Source organism: Myzus persicae, unplaced genomic scaffold, assembly GCF_001856785.1.
Source record: "Myzus persicae strain clone G006 unplaced genomic scaffold, MPER_G0061.0, whole genome shotgun sequence".
NCBI lineage: Eukaryota > Metazoa > Arthropoda > Insecta > Hemiptera > Aphididae > Myzus > Myzus persicae.
The window spans coordinates 93,146-109,295 of record NW_019104058.1 but is presented as its reverse complement, the minus strand read 5'-3'; the positions used below and the strand labels follow the sequence as shown (position 1 = coordinate 109,295).

Below are 16,150 nucleotides of genomic sequence, written 5' to 3'. Positions count from 1 at the left end.
ATAACATAGTATTAATTGTAAACCGTTTTTTAAATAAGTGTTTTTTTTTATATACCGAGTGTTTGAGCTATCGAAACTGTAGTTGTTTAATACACATGGCACGACGATTCGTAATATTATTGAGCAATGAGTATATTATAGTTCTAAATGTTGTGTCCAATGGTCGTATACCTATATTATATTATTTTAAATATATGTATTTAAGGGGATCAGCGACGGACAGTAATTTTAACCAAATTATACCAACCATTTGTCCATCCTGCTGATCGATCTTGAAATGCGTTATTATTTTTTAAACTGATTTAAATTCGTTATTATGTCTACCTGTTATCGGTCAGTCCATTTTTACAAAAATTTAACCCACTAAATACAGATTTAGTTTGAATATTTTGAAATTTCGAAATTTTCAAACGAATTTAAATCAAAAATCCTTAAATGTGGACTGACAAATCTCGAGTAGACATTATAACGAATTCAGATCGGTTTTCTGAAATATTGTCGCATCATTAGGTCGATCGGTAGGGAATAGACAAATGTTACACACAACTGATGAGCATAAATTGTTTACCGTTCACGCTTGCAACTCAAAGGTGGTGAATTGTACATGCTTGTGCGGGAGCGTTCCGCTATTTCTTTTACACACAGTCCCACACACCACTGATCACTTATGTACTACTCACACATTTACAAGACCCGCATTCGTGCAATTCGAAAATGTCTTATTTCGAAATCCTTAAAAATTATCAGCCACCGAGAAATTTCTTTCAGTCTGAATAGTCTGGTAAAAAAAAAAAACAATTGTATTAGCACAGAATTGTTAAAATCATCTATTACCTAGTATTTTACCTATTTTGTAGTATAAGTCCTTAATATTACAATACTATAGAAACTGTCAGCATTTTAAAAATTAACCAATTTTGTCGTACTCATATTTAATAACCAGTTTCAGAAATGATTAACAATTTCGGTTATAACATACTAAAGTTAATAAATAATAATCAATAAAAATATCTCAAGACAGTAAGCAAAATATTTTATTTTCAGAATTACCAAAAAATTAGCTATCAAATATGCTAATTTTGTCTTTCTATGGGGGTTTGTATTAATACATTGGCTTAACTTTTGAACTTTACCTTTTCTTGTTCATTAAGAAATGTTTTTTTATAATTTTATAAGCATTACGCAGAATTTGCATGTTACAATCACTTAAAATAGTGCCTTAATGTTGATGAAAATGTAGTCTTAAAATTATGGTAATTTTGAAAAATAATATTCAATAATTATTTAACATATTAATTTTCTGTTACATAGTTTTGATTACACAAATTAGATTAAAAAATTTATCTCATTAAAAATATATTATATTATATTTTTAAACTGTGTCTCAATATTTATTCATACATTTGTAGTTCTTGCCTAGTGCCTAGTGAATTAATTTTTATTTTAATTTTATGATCTTGAGTAATACAATAGTAAAAAGTTCTAATAAGGTTTTTTAAATGTTGAACTTTGGTCTGAAGATTATAAAAAAATAAAATTCTCATTTAATCTCGATATTGCAAAAAAATAAATGGTTTTTAAAATAACTTTTTAATTTTGAGTTAAAACTTTTAACATTTAGTAGTGTTCTAAGTAGAATTTTTTTTAAATTCTACTCATCTAAAGTACAATCATTTTTTGATGCTCGATTTATGTTTGATTTCTGTAAACCCAAATTAATGTTAAAATTATCAATAAGAAAATGAAAAGTCTGAAACAATATAATTATTATTTTGCTTTTTTCTAATTTAAGATGTTTTGCGTTAATCAGAAATTAATATTCATTTTTGTATTCTAGCCAAGAATATGGTACTTGTTTACTATAAAAAAATATATATTTGTAAACTAGCAGTAATTTATTAAATGCATTTGTAAAATAATTATCATTATTTATCGTTTTTTCTTTCTTTTTATTACTACGTCAAACCTCAATGATTAATGTTTTAATATTTTTAACCCATCAATATTGTACAACATATTTAATTTATTTGACTATACGACACTTAATATTCCATAATAGATTATCGTAAGGCTGCGATGTGCTATTATTTTATGCTATCATTTAAACATTGCCAGTTGTCACTTAATTCATTACAATTTTGCAGTATTTATTTCCGTAACAATATGTATAAAATTCGATACAATCAAACACATTAGTACTAAAGTATTTCAATTACATATTTATTTTTTTTATTTTCCATTTACAATAAATTATTATTAACTGTATATTATATCCTTTAAACATTAAATCTCCATACTTACCTGTTTTTTTTTATGTAATTCATATCATAAATCATAAATGGGAAAACGATGTATTGTTATTTATGCAAAAGATTAGGTATTTAAAGTGTAATAAACACGTTCAAAATTTAAAAATAAATATTACCTGATTACTACTTTCAAAGTAAAAATCCATTTAATAGCTGATTCTGATTTTATTTTTGAATCTAAAAATTGAATGACAATTTATTATTAAAACATCGTATCCCCATGCAGTCGTCTTGTTAAAATATGTGACTATACGAGTGTTTTTAACACTATTAGCGATTTTAATTACAAATCCTCTTCTTTTAAAATAACTTTATTAGTTATTGTTTACACTGTTAAATTCTAGTATAGACATTCATTAATTTATTGTTTATCTGCTCTTCGTGATTATGTTTGATTCTAGTTGTATTTAATTTTTTTGGAAATTGTAATGAATTTATAATTAGATGAAAGCGCCAAACTTTGGTTGTTAGATGATTCGAATGTTTTAATGAATTTATATTATGTGTAATTAAGAAGCTCGGTTTTGTTAACGTTAACACACGAAGTTTCAAAAAACATTCTTTGCCTTACGACATTTTATTGCACATGGGTTGGATATCGTCATTCGAATTTGGTTCTCTAGTTTGTTCTCAAAATGCGTCCACTTATAATAAAGAATTGAAAAATATTCTACATACATTTTGAAATGACTTGCTTATGTTACAAGCATTCATATCTAATGAATCCTTTTTAAGTGTATTCTGAAATCCATCGGTTTAAACGGACTTCAGCTTAGAAGATAAGCTACAGATATTATTCTTATTGAATGATATTATCGATTTTCCAAAATACGCTGCCCTGATAGCTATCAGAGTTCTTTCTTTCTATTTCAAAACTAAAGATTTATTTGTCGTTCCCTATTAAAAGACTTTGGTTCGTTGAATAAATCTAAAATAGTACATGGAAATCCGAAACTTAACCGTAACTAGTGGAAACATGAAATATCTAGAATTGATAATTTATCGGTAATCTTTTACATAAAAAGTAAATGTTATAATTAATTTTACAGTTGAATGTGAAACATTATGTAATATAATTTTTGAGCTATATTATTTATAAAAGCTAATTAAAAAAAATATGGGGTATATTAATTCGTAAATATCACATTTCAGTCTAAAATAGGTATAAAACCATATAAGAATAGAATCATGTTTGGGAATTTGTTTTACTCAGGTATATTACGTAATTACCATCACAAATTCAATTTTTTTTACTATTAGTAAAATGTGTGATACATTTTATGTACCTACGTTAAATTTTAATACCTACTTTATTTTATGTATGTATAAACAATTAGCATAGTTGTAAAATCATAAGCTCCCTCGTTTATAAGTTTCCAGTAAGTAGAACGATAAAATAGTGCAATTTGTAAAAAGTAAATTTAAAAAATATTAATATACCTATTACAATGAATGAATTCGATTTTATGTATATTTAACACTTGCAATGAACACACAAGTTATTAATTACATTTATTAGATTTTTTTTAATTACTTAAATGAATTGGTTATTTGGAAATATGTCATGCAATACACATAATATGTCAGTTTTGTTCGTCCGTTTATCTACCTACTATTTAAATATTCAATTTAAATTTGACACAATGTTTTTCAAATAAATCGTTTTACTAAACAAAGTACTGACAAAAAAAAAACACCTCAACAACTCATTTTTATGACGATATCAGTATCCCGATGATAATATTAGGTATATACGTATTGTGGTAATAAATTGTATCCACCTATACTGAAGGTAATTATGTGTATTTTCATTCACTCTCACGATTTAAATATTCATGTTTAAAAATTTGGTTTTAATTTTGATTTGACTACCATACGTTATAACCCTGAATAAAAAAGTCGAATTTTTTTGAATAGCTATTTTTATATTAGATATACTTTATAGGTACCTGATGTAATGTACATTATAAACAATTTAGTTACTATCCACTTAAATTGATACATATAATTAATGTATTTTATCATCCAATATAAACTGTCCAGATATGTTGGTAACTGACTATAATGTCCAGAAATATAATAAATATGCAGCATGTAAAAAAGTTAAAATTTGTGGTGTACATACATTTCTTTAACTTATTTTTTTTTTACAATTTCATAAAAAAATGTATGTCACTATTGTGTGTCTAACTCTATATACGAGTAATGTAAATTTTTGGTGGTAATAAATAGGATAATTTATTATAACCAGCCAAGCAAGACTTGTGTTGACACTATAAAACTATCAAATTAAATAAACAAATTTAGAATTAATAAGTGTAAAAAGGAGGAAAGTAGCGATAACCGGTCTGCTGTATAAGCGGCTGTCGAATATACGTGAGTAAGTAGTGTAATGTATGTGTTAAATTTGAATTCAATGATAAATCAATGCAAACGAATAACGATTTCTAGCAAAGACGGTCTGTCAGCTTATATTACTAAGTATATTGTTTGATATATTTATGTTGCTTTTAAAGTTATTTATTTTACTATAAGGTATATTATTAGGAATTATTTTTGCCGAAGCTTTTTATCTAAAAATGCCATTGTATGTGTATAAAAATAAAAATTATGGGTACGTACAAGTTTCAGGTCTTCACGAATAATATTTTTAAATTACAGCAAAGTAACTAGAAGCAATATTCTTTGTTTAAATATCAAATTAAGTCTAAATTTGAAGTTCAAATGTCTTTATAAATGAATTTGCACAAATTTATATTTTTTTGTTTAAGTGCGAACTACGTGTTAGTAACCTTTTATTAAATTTCCAAGCTTTTTGATGAAACGAAAAAAGTTCATCCATATTTATAGAATTAATTTTCTAAATGCCTTGTTTAGCTCCAAAATTGTCATATTATTTTTAAAGCTAAATACTTATATACTTACATAAAATTAATTCAATACCTATCTTATTATTATTTTACATAGAAGTTGCCAGTTACCTATTGTTTATAGATGTATTTACCGTTCTACAGTTGTATACATTTTATCATATGGAATAATTTAATTATCAGTACAAAATTTATTATTCGTACTTCATTTGAAACTAATAATTTATCAATTTACGTATGGAAACCAATAAGTTCATGAATATTCGTAATGTGCATTTTTCCTACTTAGGTTTTTTGAATACTTTATATAGATTATAATAATAACGGCTCAATATTTGCTTGATACTAAACTTAACATTTAGTAATTCGTAGTTAGTTTATCTGCAGTACAATTTATAAATTCCAAAACAGGATCATTTATTAAATTTATATAATTAGATAATGCTTGTATATAGGTATAAATTATTTTTTTAACACTGCTAAACGCTAAAACCCCTTAAAATGTTTCAACTAAAATTCTTTTTATATATTTTACGTTTAAATAGGTAACTAACTTTTCCTTTTATTTTTTTTAATATTATTTATTTTTTGGTTGCTTTAACAATTATTAAACACTGAATAATATTTTGAAATCTTTTTTTTTATGTAATAGAGGGTTTTTACTTGTTAGGTAAATTGTATTTATATAATCTATCCTATGCATATGCAATATTTATATACATACATGTATACAGCACGTTGCAATTCAATTGTGACATTGTCCATATAAATGATTATGTATAACATTGAAGGGGTTGGGTTATTTATTTAGTTCAATTATTAGTAGTGCAATAATTTAATCAGGCTTGAACTCCTTACATAAAATAGTTTTAATGAAAACGTTTTTACTACCTACCTGAACAAGGTGATTTTAAATGTATATTTTTAATATGTATACAAAGTGATTTTTTTAAGGTAATTTTCTTGAAAAGTATCAATGTGTTTGGAAATATTTTTTATTGTTTTTTAACATATTTTTTCATACAATTTCATATTCTTAAACAGGACATTTTTCTGGGAATTCGTATGCATAAACATCGAAAATATTTTTCTACTTCTCATCGAAACTTTAAATACTTACAACGAATTATAGTTAATCCTTCCTAATTTGATTTTGATATATTGAAATTCTCTGAAAAGTTACTTCTGTTTCAAACAAAAGTAAAAGTATACCGTGTCATTTGAAAAATTAAAACGTATTCACACATATAATGATAAAATATAGCAATGCATTTATTATAGTTAATACATTATTTTTAAATACATATTTACATGAACGTTGATACTTTTTGAAAGATGTGAATATTGGACTCTGAAGGATTCAACTTGTATTGAAATAATTAAGAGTGACTGTATTCTAGTTTCCTAAAGATGATTTTTTATGGTCACTGCCTAAACAAATAAAAGCTCCAAACAATCTAACGCCATTTTTAAACATTTATTTGACAAATAAAAAACATGCTATTTGCAAACAGCTATAATTTAGTGAACAAAAATATCAAATTCATCCTTAATAATATTAGGAAAACCAATATTAATGAGTTCAAATTTTAGTGGTCTTGGCCCTTAACTTAATGGTTGTGTATGTGTAACCATTTAATATAATATTAATACCCGTGAGATGCAATTGATTAATTTAATGATTTACTAAAATTTAATAATGGATCAATCATGGGCCACTAAATCATGTTTAAGGTGGGTACTATTTGCTCGCCAATTATTTTGGCATAAATACTTAAAATAAAAAAATAATTAATTTATGTGTTGAAGTTTCACGGCCCTCGTTGATTAATATGTACAAATTTACAATGGTATATTTTAATAAAAAAGGCATGCATTAGTTGGGAATTAGTAGTTTTTTTCTTTTTATTGTTTATTTCTCTTTCTTTCTTGAATTTATCATTAATACAGTAATTCAGTTATGTTTATTGTACTACCTAATATGTAAATGTGAAAAGGCTATAGATTGTGAAAAAAAAACTGTTATTTACAGTGTTATTATAGTCGTCCTGTTTTATAATGTTACGTTAATAGTCATTACTCGTTGTAATTATAACAAAAAAAGTTACATTTTTGTGTAAAAATATCTGAGTTATATTTTTGAAATAGGTTTAGGTACTAATATCGAATTAACTGCCTCCACTCAAATTGATTTTTCTCAATTTATTAAAAATTAGTACCCATAGTTTGAGAATACTTTTGGCATACTATTTGTAAACTTTTAGTACCTATTAAAACTAAAATTTATTTTAAATGTATATATAAATAGCCTTTTTGACCAAATTCATATATAATTTATTTAATTTTAATAAATCATATAATGTCCATAAAGAATCGTCGTTTTTAACCTGCCCCAGATTAATGTACTACAGGCATTGTGTATTATAATAACATTAAATAATAGTATGAATATTTGATATACATTATTAAATTTAGTGTAACCTAGAAATTCTCGGCTTTTTCGCTGAATATACCAACATTAAATGTAATTTATATTATGTTCCAACTATAGTGTATTGTGTAGAACAGTATATATGCAATAAAAAACCAAATGTGTTCGTAAAATTGTAAAAATTATTTTTTACAATGATTTTAATAATATGACCATTTTGTGTGTTATATGTGTGTGTGTGGGAATGTTTAAAACCCTTTTTTTCCTGAGTGGTACCACGAATTGACGGGAGAATTGCATTAGCATTACTTCTTCCTGGTTTGTTTAGGATATTTAAACGATTTTTCGTTACTAAAAATTGGTCTTGTTTTTTGATTTTTTATTCATTTTTAGCTGACTTTCAATATCAAATTGTAATAAATACCGCATCTTAATATACGCTGTTATCATTCAAATTGGTTTTCTATACAAATATTATACATTACACTTTCTTTTTAAAAGACGAAACAACAAACTTAAAATTTAAGGTTAATAATATTTATTTAATACACGCGTATAAGGCTTTAGGTAGGCAGTAATTGGAGTGTACATTGACAAACTATTGGGTTCTCTTTATAGATTTACTTCCATAGTTAATGCGGTGGTTTTGTGTAAATTAACTACTCGGCGAGTTGCTTTTATTTATACCCTTAGTTTTGCCGTGTCGAACGACGCCAATAAAGACGATTATCAATAAAGTCTTCTTATCCATTACCCTCATCCGTCCATCACCACATTCCCAATCTTGAAATGTTGACATCTAAAACTAAAATTGTTTCGAAGCCTTATTTGCGATCATAAATCACACCATACAATTGATCGCAGGACCGTTAACCTGCTTGTCCTATTCTATTTATCCAAGTGGGTTAAATGACCAACATTTTTGTACAAACACTGTTGAAGGTTTATATTGACGGTGCAAACTTGAAAGCACACGAAAAAACCATTTTTGGGTTTGATTAACGATTTATGCTTGCAGTTTCGACAAAAAATTATCCTTTATCCCTCTTTATTATTTAAGTGTAGAAACTTTGTTCTGAAACTTGACATAATTAAAGCATAATATTTCAATAAAAAAGTATTTTTTTAATTGTTTGCCATATTTATTAATGGAAATAATAATTTAAATGATTTATTGATGTCACACGAATGCATTTTTTTGTTTAACATATCTACCGGTATGGACTACCTATGAGAAATTTGCTACATTTCTTCTTCCAACTGCTATAGGTACACTATTTCTAAACTATTTATTTTATATTCTGTTACTCATGAGTCTATAATAATGGGCTAGCTTATATTATAAGCGTATACAAATTATTTACGACTATGGGTGTATAGTGGTTTCTGTGCCGCATAATCGTAATTATTGAGCATCACGAATAAAAAAAAAAAATAATCGCAATAAATATCGTTTAATAAATCATTTATGTTTTGTATTTTTTCTTACGAAACTAAATAATGGCTGTCCCATTTATTATTAAATTAAAATTGGTGGAATAATGATTAAAATAGTATAGAAATACATTTTTATTTCCATTTTCTTTACTTCTTGTTCTGTCTTTTGAAACTATTTTTCAATTATTGGTTTCAAAGGTATGTAAATAATATCGCATGTTATTTATCTATTAACCGTGTTTTAATTTACCCTCTAGGTCTCAAAGTCTAAGTGGCTTACCTCTGTACACATTTGTTCATGCTTTTTATTTATCTATCGAAGCTAAGTGTCCTGCCTTTCTCAAGCTATTTGATTTCACGTATGATCGTCGTCTTATGCTTAGGTTGTTTTATTCCGTTTTCGTTTCGAATGGCACGTTTTACATACCGTCCTCTCAAATACTTGAATATGTACTCTGTCAATACTCGTTTGTATCCATTATTCATATTGTCGTGGAAAACTCCGGTCATGTATAAGTATGACGTCGTCTAATACATTGTTAATTTTGTGCGCCCCATAATTATTTTATCAATTTCCATATCACTTCTACGTGTAAAACATAGTACCTATACATGTATCTTTTAACTGCTTGAATGTGTTCCTCAGTAGTTAAATATTCGTTTTGCAAGATGCATTAATCCTGAACGCCTATAATATAGGTACGGATCGCATGTATATATTTGAGGTTGTGATCAAAGCAACGTACATCATAAATAGCTTGCACGACGTACAGGTGCAGCTCGTCTGACCTTTAAAGATATTATGAAACTATGGTATGTGATGCGTATACTCGCGGCTATGGATAGGACGGAGCTGTGTATCGGGATTACCATAGCATAATATTTTTCGGGAGACTATTCGTCTACAACCGCAAATAATATTTGAACACGAATTCAGTATTATTTTCAAACGTGAAACAATACTGTACGTCTGCTGTACTTGTATACAGTAGTTGTGTTGCACGAATAGGATGCGGTGCGAGTTAATGCAATAGTAGTCAAGTCGTTACGACGGTAACTCGGTGTCGTCCGCACATACCCACAAAATGGTCGTCTCGTACGTTGGTATAGATAACAATATAGCTTACAGGTACCTTCACACTAAATTCCAATATAATATTACACGCCGCGCTGAACATACAACGATATTATTTAACACACGCCGAGATTTGGTAATTTGCTAAATGTCTCTGACCGGCGAGTTCTCCGCCGCTGCAGTATATAATATAAGTGTATAACTTGCTCAGTATCGGCACGTTTTACGGCACGCTTCCACCCACCCCTCGCCTACCCCTAATCACTCCGCCGTTATCCTGCCAAACTGTCGGCGTACCTTTGTAATGCCACGCTATATAATTGTTATACCGCTGCAGATATGCTGCGGTATATGCATCAATACGATTATTCCACTACGAGTTGTATATAATATTATAAATATTGTTATAAATATTATTATTATTATTATTATTATTTTCATGAACGCCATGTGCTATATACGTACCTACAACGCGCGTTTTAATCCATCAACACGCACACGCGTAACCCGCTAATTATATGTAGATATAAGTTAGTTAGACAAGTATAGGTAGAGGTACCTATATAAAATACGTGGCGGCGTAATGACATTTTTGTCAATCGTTCATTGTCACTTTTATGTTCGACGATAATACGATGTACGCTCTCATATCGCGCAGTGTATACGCTCACATAGGTGTTTCTGTGTGTGTGTGTGTGTGTGTGTGTGTGTGTGTGTGAATGTATGTGTATGTATATATATATATATATATATATGTGTGTGTATGTGTATTATGTATAATATATTGTATAGATATATACTTATATATATATAGCCACATGGAGTATACTCTCCTCTGCAGCCGTGTTATACGCGTCGAATGCGTTGTCGGGGGATGGGAGGAGGCGGCTATAGGCGTGCTTGCGATGTCATCGCGTGTAGTAATTTTACTCTTACGACGAGGGACCTACCTACCCCTGTTCGAGGGTTACTACCCCCGATCCTGCTCAATCCCTCTGGTGCTGTCACATCGCGATATGCGTACGCACTTCTTAACGTTTATACTGTGTATATAGTATATAGTATTACACTATTTATGGAGAGAATCTCATATAATACACATGCGATTATAATAATATTATATAAAGCATGTGCTACGGGACGACTTCGGTCCCATTTATCTTATACATGCATACATACATATGTATTACATATATCTCTGACTGCGACGAATTTAGATTCCGAGCAGCACCTGCTGCAGAACGGTCCGAGAGAGTGGCTATTAGGGTTTATTGCTGAGGAGATGTGCGCTTTTTTCGTCTTCGGAAAACGCTTTCGCGGGACAGTAAAGTGCTCTTAAGACATGTTCACTTGACACCTTCTGAATGACTGAATTCCAAAACGGCCACCGATAATAATCTTTATAATTGAATGCTCTATGCAATCGTACAATTTATCAGGTACTTGAAAAGTTGAAATATCTATTTTTGCAATACATTTCGGAAACATTTAAAAACACAGTCATCCGCTTTAAATATGCTGCATTCGTCTTTGAATTCCGATACACACATTAAAATTACATTGTCTTCTCCGCCGACGATATTATTATAATAAATTATAGACGTTCTTATTATACGCGGATAAACACGTAGCCCAGCTAGTTAGAAGCGCGTAATATTCCTATCTGCGATGGTGCAGGAGCCACGTACGTAATATAATATATTATATTATATCACATTTACTAACGATATGAAACATAACGCCTCCGCTTGCAGTACATACCGGCACGTTCGAAGGAAGCAACGTCAATTCAATATATAGAGTAGAATAGACTGAATAGAATATGATGAGTGGTATACGATGCGTGTGATGCTGCAGATTATCCCGCGATGTCGATCGTGCACCTACAAATGTATCGCATGTCTTCACAGAATACTGGAAGATTCCATTTCGAAGGGTGGCCTAAGAGCATAATAATAATAGCAACATAGAATATTACATTTTCGTCTGCAGCTTTCCGCGTGCGCAATCGGAAACACGCAATTCATTTTCACGGGATTATACGCTTATTTATTATTATTATGGTTATTATTTATTTTATTTATTTTATTTTTCGTATACCTCAGAAACATCATGACGTATAGCCGTATAGGTTACCAGCGCCAGTAATTTATCGCTAGAATGCCAACAATATTTCGTGGCCCGCACGCGTGTATATAGTATACTACTATTTTATACCGAGAGTATTCGCATAATAATGTTACGTTATCCACCTTTGTTATTATAATAATCGCACATTAAATTTATAAATTCTAGTTATTCTATTACTTATTTGTTTTAACCTCGATTTTATTAACCTAGTTTGCTTTTATGTGTGTGTGTGTGTGTATGTTGACATTTCAAAAAGCGTTTTTAATTGTATTTTCATTCGTTTGCTGTATATGCTACAATATTAGCTCGAGTAAAATCTAAAACTATGTGAACTGCCACATGAACTATACTTATACCTATTTATGTTAGCAGTTTATAGTATATCGTTACTCGTATAAAATATAACACCATTTTACGTATGTTAATAAATTTGTGTGAAATTATTACATTTATTGATCGACATTCAATTAACAAAGTACTATCAAATATTATGTTATGAAGTTTAGATATTTGTACCATAAACATATAACTTAATATCAATATTTGTTTTGCATAATACTGAAGAAAATGATTAAGTGAATATAAGTAAGCGTGTATGCACTGTAATTGTCGAGTTATAATAGTTTATACTGAATAGGTAGCTCTAATAATAATGAAAAATGTATAATTTTATGGTGGGTCTACTAAAAATACATTTCTTTTTCTATTGATACAAGATGACCCTTGGCAACATGGGCCACTGGGTTTCTATAGACTATTTTGTTGTTCTATATAACTCGAAAACTATAAAAACAAATTATAATCATAATAATCCGTAAATAAAAAAAACAAACGTTAGTTTAAAGAATTATATAGAGTATAGACGAACAACATCAAGTATTAAGTAATTCATACAAATATCTATTGTTATTTGTTAATATGCATTAAGTAAAAACGTAATCATTAGGTATTATTATTATTGAGTTTCTGCTGAAATGTATTAAATGTATTTTAATTCTTTGATTGCAAATCTGCAAGGAAATATTCCGTTGTATTTGAAGTATTAATTTTTAAAACAATAGGTGACTATAATAATTATATAATGGGGATTGTTTTAGTATTAATATGGTGTAAACAATTGATAGATAGTATTTTATACTGTTCAGTGTTAATCACGAGATTTAAACATTTAAATGTAATTTGTACGTATATAGATACTTGTTATTTTATCTTATAGTTATCAATTAATTGTATATAAAAATATATATATTATGATAACTATTAGTTATTTATTTTATTTTCAGGTGATGGGCGAGACAAACACGAAGCTTTTGACAGTGAAAAAAATACGGAGATTGTTGATGTACTTTTGTCTTCTACGTTTTGCCAATCGCAGTTCAATTTGTCACAGCAGCTTGCTCAAATACATCCAGAACTAACAATGCCCATGTTTTCAGGTTAGACATTTCTATAATCGTATTACCTGTGGGATTTAGTTTTGGCTGAAAATCTGTAGAAGCTTAGGTTTTGAAGAACAATTTAATGCGTTTGGGATTTTAGTATTTCGAAAACAAGATCGAAGTATATACCAAAAGATATAAGTAATGTTTAGTGGATATCATTTTTTTAACCAAAAAAAATTATGTATGTCACCGAAAACTATTCTTTTGGAGTTAACTAATAAAATATTATTTATAACTTAAATAAATATTCATTTTGTCAAAAACTTCTATGCTCAATAAATTGGTATAACTTCTTCGGTCTAAGTATGCAATTTGAGTTTAAAAAAAAATGATTCATATTTCGAAATAACGATGTATTATAAATGATTTTATATCTGCTATTAGAAGCTTCGAATCATATGTCAGAATACATATATATATATTATATATGTATATACTAGGGTGGCACTCATTTTTTTTTAGCTTTCTCATGTTTTCAATTTGATCTATTTATAATAAAATTGATGTTGTGAAAATATGAAAAAATTTAATAAACTGTACGAGGTCGCTCAAAGCACTTAAAAATACCAAATATAAGATAGTAATATACCTAAGATAATTTTGTTTTTGAAATGCTAAATTTAATTGTAAATATTAGTTTATATGGTTTACAATCAATCATTTAAATCATAATATATTTGTAATAATTTAATCAATTGCAATTCAGTGTAATTAACAAATTTACTGTTTATATATATAAGACAGTCATTTAACTTTTAATGATAATTTGAACACTATTCCTCAACGCGTCCACAGCAGCAGAACATCATCCTAAAAAACTTTTTAGTACGACTTAAAAAGGTTCGGCGTCTATGTTTTGTTACCATCAGGTCCTCTACTTTAGAATCTGTGTCTTGTAGGGAGTCCTGACAATCGAGCGGCGGCACCTTCAAATCGAGTTGGGTTTCAATAGTAGCTAACCGTTTTCACGGAAACCATCTTAATATTATATATGCATATGGTTACTATATTACGCCTGGAATACAATATAATTCAAATTTCACAAGTAAATAAAATAATTCCAAATAATTAAAATCTTTAATGTACAACATGATTTACCAAGAATTCTTACTACCCCTAAACATGTTTTTTTTTTCGACAATTGACATTTATATTTAAAGTATTGGCCAGTTTTGGAAGGTAAACATTTTTTTGATCGATGTTAATTTATAAAAAAAATAATAACAATCGAAAATGTTATATGCCTTTAAATAGATCAACATGAGTTAAAACCTTTTGAAAATTGTATGGTGCATAGGAAATGCTAATATATACATTAAGTGAATGTTTTATGTACCCATCACAGTCATTTATTTTCGAGTTACACCAAAAATCTAAATTGATTTTGAGTAAAAATTCCCGTTAATGTATCTTTATTGTTTGTTTGTTTTTCCCGGCGCAATTGAAAACTTCTGGGAATTTTAAATTTTGAGCTCCCAAATGCACCAACTGGATTCACTTTTCTACCGGAAAAGATACTGAAGTTGAAAATCGAAGCTTTATTTCGACTACTCATAGTGTACAGTATATACTCAAACTTGACTAGTTATGCGTGAATAAAAAAATTATTTTAATACATTTTTGGCAAATACATTTCAACTTACTACTTCTAACATATAACAATTAACCGATTAATAATTAAAGAATGTGAACTGAAAGATTTAGTCTTTTTCTCGTCACTAATTGGCAAATTGAGTAAGAAGTTTAAATTTTGTTTAGAGGTTTTCAGCAAAAGTAGAATATTAATACAGTCTTGTTAAAGTCATTACAAATTAGATAAGTTTTTAGTCGTACGTGGACTTAGTAAATGTTGGCTCTTATTTTTATATAGACATTTTTTGAATTTTGGAAACTTAAAGTTTTAAAGTTTTAAGTTCCAATGAATAAGGTTTAATTTTGTAATATTATTTATTAATTTTTTTGTCTCATAATATATTTAAAGATACTAAAATGTATAGGTACTTAAATATATTGTAGAATTAATTTTATTTTACATCTTACAAATTATAATTCCTATTATGACGAAATTGTATATAATTTGTGTCATTCTAAATATTTTTTTCTAAACAACATCCCAGCAAGAACACTATAATCACCACCGACAAATGAATTGTGATATGTATAATATTATTATTAACAATTACTTCTTTGTCCAAATGATTTCACTTTTTACACATTCACAATGTTTGCACCTCTGTCATCTCGAACCCTTTTTTTAAATATTATTTTTTTCTAGGTGTAATATTTAGTTATTACTTTAATTAATAAATAGCCTAACTTACGGCCTTTTGCATCCAAAAAATCATAAAATGATTTTGCCTGTGAAAAAAATGTGTTCTAAGTAGGTATACGTGCATAATGCATATACACCTCTCGCAACTACGCGAAATATATTCAACTGCGCCTTAAAATTATGG

At 28.2% G+C, this 16,150-nt stretch overlaps 1 protein-coding gene across 3 annotated transcripts in view; it reads left to right on the top strand.

Moving 5' to 3' along the window:
* LOC111038188 (protein furry) overlaps window positions 1-16,150 on the top strand; it is a 103,754-nt gene that overhangs the window by 40,587 nt on the left and 47,017 nt on the right. For all 3 annotated transcript variants that reach the window (XM_022321186.1, XM_022321187.1, XM_022321184.1), the window contains exon 21: window positions 13,536-13,688. In XM_022321186.1, the coding sequence (XP_022176878.1) occupies window positions 13,536-13,688 (153 nt within the window). The remainder of the gene's footprint in view (window positions 1-13,535; window positions 13,689-16,150) is intronic.